The sequence below is a fragment of the Ursus maritimus genome, unplaced genomic scaffold (genome assembly GCF_017311325.1).
Source record: "Ursus maritimus isolate PB19 unplaced genomic scaffold, ASM1731132v1 scaffold_28, whole genome shotgun sequence".
Classification (NCBI taxonomy): Eukaryota; Metazoa; Chordata; class Mammalia; order Carnivora; family Ursidae; genus Ursus; species Ursus maritimus.
Genome location: NW_024425341.1, coordinates 34,023,381 through 34,031,870, shown reverse-complemented (window position 1 = coordinate 34,031,870; position 8,490 = coordinate 34,023,381). Strand labels below are relative to the sequence as shown.

The 8,490-nt window shown below is 45.7% G+C and overlaps 1 protein-coding gene across 1 annotated transcript; it reads right to left on the bottom strand.

Annotated features, from left to right (window-relative positions):
* Positions 1 to 1,069: 1,069 nt before the first annotated feature.
* Positions 1,070 to 7,174, bottom strand: ING2 (inhibitor of growth family member 2). Its single transcript, XM_040643374.1, has 2 exons — positions 6,546 to 7,174; positions 1,070 to 1,884 (listed from the first exon to the last, which is right to left on the bottom strand). The coding sequence occupies exons 1-2, from the start codon at positions 6,715 to 6,717 to the stop codon at positions 1,214 to 1,216; spliced, it is 843 nt and encodes a 280-aa protein (XP_040499308.1). The 5' UTR covers positions 6,718 to 7,174; the 3' UTR covers positions 1,070 to 1,213.
* Between the last annotated feature and the right edge of the window lie 1,316 nt (positions 7,175 to 8,490).

The following is an 8,490-nucleotide window of genomic DNA, read 5'->3' as shown; positions in this document are numbered from 1 at the left end:
CACATAAATTTAAAGGACTAGACAATCTGCTGCCCCCCCAAACCAAAAAATTCTCCGAATAGATGTTCATATATCCATCAATATGCTTATCCTTAAAATATCAGCATCTTGGAAAATTCAATTTACAAATACATTATTAATTGCATTGTTATGATGATATTAGTTCATTCAACGTGAAAACATGAAACAGCACCAATACCAGAAAGTTAAAGTGAATACACTATTACTTAAAATAATATATAATCACTGATTGGGACAGAAATCAACTCCAGCCACTAGAAAACTACTTAAACTCCTGTCTGACAGAAAGGCAGTATTTAAAGACTAGTGTATACCCTTTCTCCCACTGACAGGCCTGTGGCTAAGCATTGCAGCAGTGGGTCACATGGAAAATGTTATTAAATATGATGCATTTGTTAAATTGGTCAACCTTTAACCATGATACTGCATAACCCCAAATTTTCCCATATAAGCCAAATGGCACCATTTTTGGTATCCTAACTACGCATACCTGTCCCAATTAAAACAAAACAAAACACAACTCCCTTATTAAGCACTAGATGAAATGTATCTATGATGCAGCAGCAAGGCATTTACAAATGGGCTACTGACAGTGTATCAAAATGCTACTAAGGAAAATACAGCAGCAAATACTCTAGTAAGAGCACATTATTCCACATGGAATCCCAAATTATTCTTATCTCTAGCTTCTGAAATTCTTGGAAGACCAGAGATGAATAAGTGTATGTATAAATGGGGCTAGGGAGAAAGCAGCTCTAAATGTAGTGTTCGTATTTTAAATTACCCAAGATAATCTGAATGCTTACAGACAACTCCAACTGTACCTACATTTTTTAAAGCCCAGAGAACTAAAATGCTAGCAAAACTTTGGTGTTTACCCAAAAAACAACATTGTAGTTTTAAATGAAAATGAAATAGGCATGGTTTGTGAAGTTTTTATAATGTTCACACCACCCTCTCCCTATTCCCTGCTCCTTTCATCAGGTGATCTAAAGACGACCTGGTTTAAAATATTTGGTAATTCAGTGCAGAAAATTAAGGTCACAGACAAAGTACAACAACTTTTAATACACCATTAATACTAATGATTAAAAATTATTGCATAGTCTTATGCATTTACCCTAAAACATTTTCTGAAAGTAAATTCTGAAGAATTATATAAAAGACAACCTTTTAAAACACGGATGCTTTACTACCTCGATCTTCTATCCTTTTTTGCCTTGTCAGTACTTTTGTCCATTGTTTTCTCATTATCTCCCCTGCACTTTGGGCAATACCACTTCCCCTTTGGTTTATAGGTAAGCGAGACACACGAAAAGTGAAACCATTCAATTGGACACTGTTCATTGTCACATCCGATCATTTCCCCATAAGACACTTGGTTACATAAACAGTACGTAGGTTCATTGGGATCTATTGCAAACTCAACAGGCGATGCTTCCCTTTCCTGCTTGGCCTTGGAGCGTTTCTTTTTCTTGGCTGACTTGGATTTCTTTTCTTTAGGTGGCTGATCATCACAGTCTTCAATCCCATTCGTCATGTGACATAAATCACGGCTTTCACTGGTTCGCTGTCTGCGGGGTCTTCTTGAAGATCTTTCTGGTTGGCTGGAATCCATCTTTGCCTTATCCGAGGCCCGTTCACCTTCAGCAGGATCTTGAAAGCACTGTGAATGCAACTCCATTTGCCTTGCCCGATTTTCCACCAATTCGAGCATCTGTGTGACAATCTGAATTTTTTCATCTCCCAATTCTTGACTATTGATTAATGCTCTCTGGAGATGCTGCTGTAGGCGTTTTTTCTGGTTTGAATCATCTTCTTTCTTATATTTTTCATAGACATCATCAATTTCCTTTAATGTTTCTAAAAATGTAAGAAAAATCAGAACATTTGTGCATTAGCACATATAATATTTTTAAGTTAGTTATCTTTCACAGAACTGGTAAAGTTGAATGAACTCAAATCATAAAACCACACTCCTCTTGGCATGTATACGTTAAAAAGCATTATTTCCCATAGAAAGACCATATGTTATCCAATATGAAAGTATATTTAGAAATAAACTAGTAAGAATACAAAGGTTTCTTTTTTAAAATGTTTTATTTATTTTTCTTACAAAGCTTTCTAATACTCATTAGTCTATTTTAAAAAGGGCAAGAGGGGTGCCTGGCTGGCTCAGGTGGTAGAGCATACAACTCTTGATCTCCGGGTCATGAATTCAAGCCCCACATTGGGGTTTGAGCTTACTTAAAAAAAAAAAAAGAAAGAAAAAGGAAAAGAAGAGATGTGTTTACTAATTAATACTCGAAGTATTTTACATGGGCAAGAACACTGTTTGCCACTTTATAGTCTACCTAGTGAAGTCACCTATGCTTCATTTGAACCTCAAAACAACACTGAATAAAATTTACATGCCAGACTTCAATTGTAAAACTTAGGTTCTGAAACTAGGCTACAGTTTACTGTCCAACTGTGTTTCCAGGATTTACAGTTCAATCAGTGACTTGCTACGACTCCAGAGAGACATTACACCTTGACTGTCATATCATACCCCCGGACACTCTTAAACAAAACAGACACAAGTAACTTTTCCCATCATATTAGTTTTAATAGCTCGTTTATTTTATCATATGGGAGATTCTGAAAACCAAACTATTTCCAGGGTAGGTTTAGGTTCAGATTCTGACATCAACTGACGAAGCTACTAACAAAATTACAGTAAAGTCAGCATTGGGTCACTCTGATTTTGTAGATAACTCAGCAGTTGGTTTTAAGCTTTTTGAACCGCTGATTTTGGTATTGTATAGCATGCGGACACATCTAAGTGATTAAAAATGTCGGAGTCACTAGATGGTGTACAAATCTGAAAATATAGTTCCAGATGTCACCAAAAATTTATGTAAGATCAGTTTTTTATTCAAATCTGTTCTATTTCTTGTCCTTATGAGATATAAAGCTATCTAAAAGAGTTCTGTCTTACTAAAGGTAGAGAAACAAAAATTAATTACACCACATGGCATATCACTGTTTTATATTCTAATAGTACTACCAGCACGTAGCATACCATCGTTTTACCGTCCAATATTGTTACTCTAATGATAACAACAGAAATGTTAGACTAGTAAAATGCATACACTAGGACTATCTGCAAGAAAGTTTAACACAAAGCAGGTCTTCGACACAACTCTTATGCATTAACTCCTCCCTAAAAAGTATAAGCACTCAAGCTTGATGGACAACTGCTTAACCTGGGATACATGATAAAGCACCACTACAAACTTGAGGGTACTCATACCTGCACAGCATTTTTTTTTTTAAGATTTTATTTATTTATTTGACAGGGACAGCCAGCAGAGAGGGAACACAAGCAGGGGGAATGGGAGAGGAAGAAGCAGGCGCCCAGAGGAGGAGCCTGATGTGCGACTCGATCCCGTAACGCCGGGATCACGCCCTGAGCCAAAGGCAGACGCCTAACGACTGCGCTACCCAGACGCCCCTGCACAGCATATTTTAAAACAAAGTTCATATCTAGCCCATTTGCCCAGCTAGGTATATGTGGTTTTCTTAAGAACATAATTTTTCTCCAAGAACAATAATTATATATTTTCCCCTCAGACACAAAACTTGAGGATTAAAAAATAAAGGTAAACCTTATTAACAGGAGTTAGAAGCTAATTATATTATATCATACAGGCACACTGATACTGTACATGAGAAGAATTCATATTTTTAAGACTCTTAATTACACAGTGAAAAAAGAAAGAAAACTAACACTTACTAAGCCCCTTTTATGTGATAAAGATTTTCTCATTTAATTCCCAAAGCAACCCCATGACGAAGCTATCACTTCTATATGTGAAGAAATGAAGTTCAAGAGGTAACAACCCCAGACTTTGAACTCTGCCAGATAGGTATGTCTGGTTCTGCCGTTTAAGCACTTTCTACCAAGCTGAATGGAAGGCACTTGAAATTAAGTATTAATTTTTAATTCAATGGTTATTTACCTAAGAAATTATGAACAAGAATACTGGAACAAAAACTGAGGTTCTCTAATAACTATATCCCATAATAAATACTTCTTTCAACTGTGAAGCTGTTGTCTTCATTTCTCTATTTTTAAGAGTTTTTAAGGTTACTTTTAAAGATTCTTCAGTAATTTCTGAAAGTGTCTCAAATAGGTAGGAAAGAAACTTTTTGGACTCCCTATTTAATTTATATCACTATAGATTGCTGTAAGTATTAAATCCAAAAACGGAAAATGCTTAAGAACTAGCAAAGAAATAAAAAGCTTACGAAATCTGAACCAAGAACACACAAGTACATAAAGCTAATAATCATAAAACTGTGGAAGTGGAGCTTAGTAAGCATGGGCACAGACTAAAAACTAGATCCTTCTTCTATATTAATCTTGAGACTAACCTATCTTAATGGAGCTGAAAATGTTTATAATCTTTCAATCTTTTAAAGCCTAATACTGTTTTTCTCATGTTACCAGAGCTACTTAGGACAATTCTAGATGGTCAAGATGGCAGACTTCCCTGTAACCAATTTTCCTTCCCAAATTCAAATGAAAATAGCTTAACTCTTGTAATGGCAAATATGTGTCTTTAAAGAAATGTAAAACCATGCAAGCTTTACAAACTTCAGAGTTACTATTTTAAAAACTAAAAATGGTCCATATAAAATTCTTAAGCACATATGTATCATTTTTAGGCTACAATTCATGAATGTGCTCCATGTCTGTAGAAAATAGCTTTGGAGAACTTTTACTAAATAAGTTTTTATAAAAAGTTCATAGTTTAAAAAAAAGGATGTGCACATGAAGTAGCCCTCCTACTTCCCCACCTAGTTAACTGAACAAGTCACTTAAAGTCCTTGTAAATTTTAACTTGTCTGTAAAATATTTTATTTCACAGGATTATTGTGAGATAATGTTCTGGACCCACATAGCGATGACACACAGTAAGTAATCACTATTTAATTCTCTTTCCCCCTAAGAGATCAGTCCTATCAACAACCCTATCGTATGGGTTCAGAAGACAGAAATACATTATAGATTCGAAAACACAGTGACACTTATTCTATCATGCTACAGGCCAGAAAATGTCACCCCAGAAGTGGGTTCCTTTGAGACTAAATCATAAGATTAGTGACGGGTCTAGAAAAACGGAGAACGGGGTCCAAAAAGTTTTTAAAGTCCGCACGGCTGTTTCCACATTATGCCCAAGGTCTATTCCTTGATGAGGATTATTAAACGCAAAACCGTTTCCCATTTAAATTTCTCCCCTCCTAGTAGTACACGAAAGGTCCACCAATTGTGGATGATAAATGGTACCCTCTGTAGGAAAGGCTGATTCCCTGTCTTAGTTTTCTTGGGTCTGACCACAAAGGGTGGTTTTTGCCTCATCACTCAAACTTGGCGAAGGAGGGACCCATGGGTTAAGGGACGCCAGGCGGTTGCCCAGTCAACCACCCACTTCCACCTGGGGCCCGGAAGTGACGCAAGGCCCGGAACCTACGCGGTACTAGGGTCAGCGATGGTCCTAGTAGCTGAGCGTTTCTTCGTCCTGATTGAGTGGTGGCGAAAGGGTCGAAAAACCACGACAAACATGTCCCAACCTCAACACTGAGTCTGCTAGGAACAAACTAACGTTCCGCAAGGCTCCGACACCTTCCCACCAGCCAGCTCCGCCCAAACCTTCCGACGACCAGCCATTTTTGAGGCGGGCGGGAGCGCGCCGGTCCGCGCCCCTCCCATGTTGTACGTCACTCCCTCAGGCCCCGCCCCCAGGGACAGGAGGCCCTCCCCGCCACACACACACACCCCTCTTCCTTTCCCCTCGGGGACCCCTCCCCTTTTAACCATTTGGCTGATGGAGCTGGGCAAAGGCTGCGGCCCGGAACTTTCCCCGGGGCGGGAGAAGGGAACGTACTCTCTTCCCGAGTCGGGAGCCGGAGAACGGAGGGAGGGACCTCCCCGAGTCCGCCTTCGCGGCCCTCTCCTGCCCCCTCCCCCCCGCACGTTCCAATGCATCTGCTCTCGGGGTGGGGGCTGGAAGGGGGTAGGGAAAGCCAGGCCCCGGAGACCAGCGGGAGCCGGGCTGCGGCCGGCCGCTCACTCCCTACAGCCCCCGCCCGCTGCACGCTCCCTCGCCGGGGCAGGAGGGTCTGCGGCACGGGGCAGGCAGGAGCCGGAACAAATGCTGCTTAAAATGGCTGATTCCTCTCCACACCAGCTGCAGCCGCTGGGTCTGCAGCGGGGGCTGACGAGCGGCCCCCACCCCCACCCGTGATACCCCACAGAAGTCCTCGCCGACCGCAGCGGGGGAAGGGAGGGCCGCGAACCCGGTCTCCAGTCCCTCTCCTCCATCCCACACGCCAGACCCCCTCTGTGCACTCGGGGAGACTGTCACAGGCGAAATGGAAAGTGGCACTTCCCCGGGCTGGCTCCGAGCGACAGTGCCCGGAGGCCAGCGAATCCGACTGAGGGGAGGACCCGCACGGGCAGCCCCGCGGCCCCCTACCTTGATATTTGTTGTCCAGCTCTCGAAGCACGGACACGTTCCTCTGCATGTCGTGGGGCAGCGACTCCACACACTCGAGGTAGTCCTGCACGTAGCAGGTGAGGAGCCGGCTCCGCTCCCCGGTCAGGAGCGCGGCCGACGAGTATAGTTGCTGCTGCTGCTGCCCTAACATCCTGCCGCCGCTGCTGCTCCTCGCCGCCGCCGCCGCCGCCGCCTCCGCATCCAGCAGCCACACATGCAACAGCCACGGCCGCCGCGGCTCCTCTGCTTGGCAGCCCGGCGCCGCGGGGACACCGGCAGCCGCTCAAGAGGGCACAGCCGAGTCCCCCGATCTCCACTCCCCCCAAAAGAAGCCCTCACTCCCCGCCCCCGCGGTAACAAGCCCAGGGGCGGGGCGAGATCAGGGCTCCCTCCTTTTTCCCCTCCCTCCCCAGGACTAGAGCAGCGGGGATCTCCCGGCGGAGCTGGCGCCGGGGTCCCGGGCGTTGACACTTCCTGTCCCCCTCGGAGTCCCCAGATGCTACCAATGCCGTCTCGTAGCACGGATCCCCATGACAAGCCCCTCGCTGCCCCCTTTCCTCCTAATCACCCTCCGTGCCTGTCGGAGAGTCTCTCACAGGACTGCCCCCGCCCCTCCGCCTGCAGCCGCCTCTGCGCCTGCGCAGGACTTACTCCTAATAAGGCCGGGGGCCCGCCCCTACCGCCCTACCGAAGGGTTCGCATTCTCCCGCCTTCCCTCCGCCACCCGGGCGATTGGTCTGTCAACTCTCGGCTCGGGGGGAGGGTGCGGAGGACGGCCAAACGGCAGGCTGCGCCCCGCCCCCTCTTAAAGGGGAAAGCACTGTCAAGCCCGCCTCTTTGCTTAATGTCTGAATGGGACTTGAGAGGGTAGGTTGTCGGCTCCTTCCTTCCGTCTTTCCCACAGGGACGGGGAATCTCGGTCCAACTCCCTCGGCCCGGTGTTACCCACACTTTCCCCATCAGGTGGATCTGGAGCGGCAACTCGCGGGGCTTTAAAAGAGCAGCAGGAAGCCGGCCGCTTTTCGCTACAACCTGGAGTAAGGCCAGCGGGAACTACGCGACCCAGCGTGCAGCGGGCGCGGCTCCCGGCATGCTCGGCGGCCGTGTTCCCGCCGATCCGCCGCCGCTCGCCCGGCCGTCGCCTCAGCGCTAGCCGCGGGCCCCGGCCCTCCTCCTGCGGCGGCTTTCTGGCTCACCGAGCGCCGGGAGGGGTGGGGGTTGGGGTGCTGGTCGCCGAGGTAGGCGGTGCTCCTGCGGGCCCACTGCATTTTCTTTCTCTTTTATTCTGCTCGCCTTTTAAATCTCCCTCCCGGCTTTAGCCTGTTTCCGCCCTTCCTCACATGCGGGAGGTCTCCCGCCGCCGAAGTACCTTGCAGGTTTTGTCCGCCTTGGGCTCTTCAGGAGTCCTCGGTTTAGTTTAGTCTGCCTCCGCCCCAGAAACGTGTTTGTCCAACACACAACCTTTGAAGAAGAATTTTTCCCCTCCGGGTGTCAGAACGTTTAAGCATTAAATGTCGGCGCGGGCTTAAAGTCAAGAGGGGCGCACCACCCCCCTTTTCGTCTCTTCTTAGCCTAAGACTCAAAACCGCTGGGGGTCGGGGGCCGGGAAGAAGGGAAATGAGAATGAAAGCCTAATCCGTAATCAGGCCCACGTCCTTATTATCTATATGATCGACTTGCACGGCTTCATTTTTGTGTAGTGTTAAATGAGAGGCTCTGCAGAGGGGCTGATGTCAATGCCAGACGGACTCTCAGTTTGTAATAACATGGGTTTTTGAAAGAAATGGCTGTAAATAGAACAAATACGCGGAGCATTTTAGTGGAATGCCTATGAAAACAAGTCCACTTCTGAGTAGTACCTTTGAGTTAAAAAGGAAACGTCAGTGGGTGTTAAACTTGGATTTCTCCTTATACCCAGTTCGTT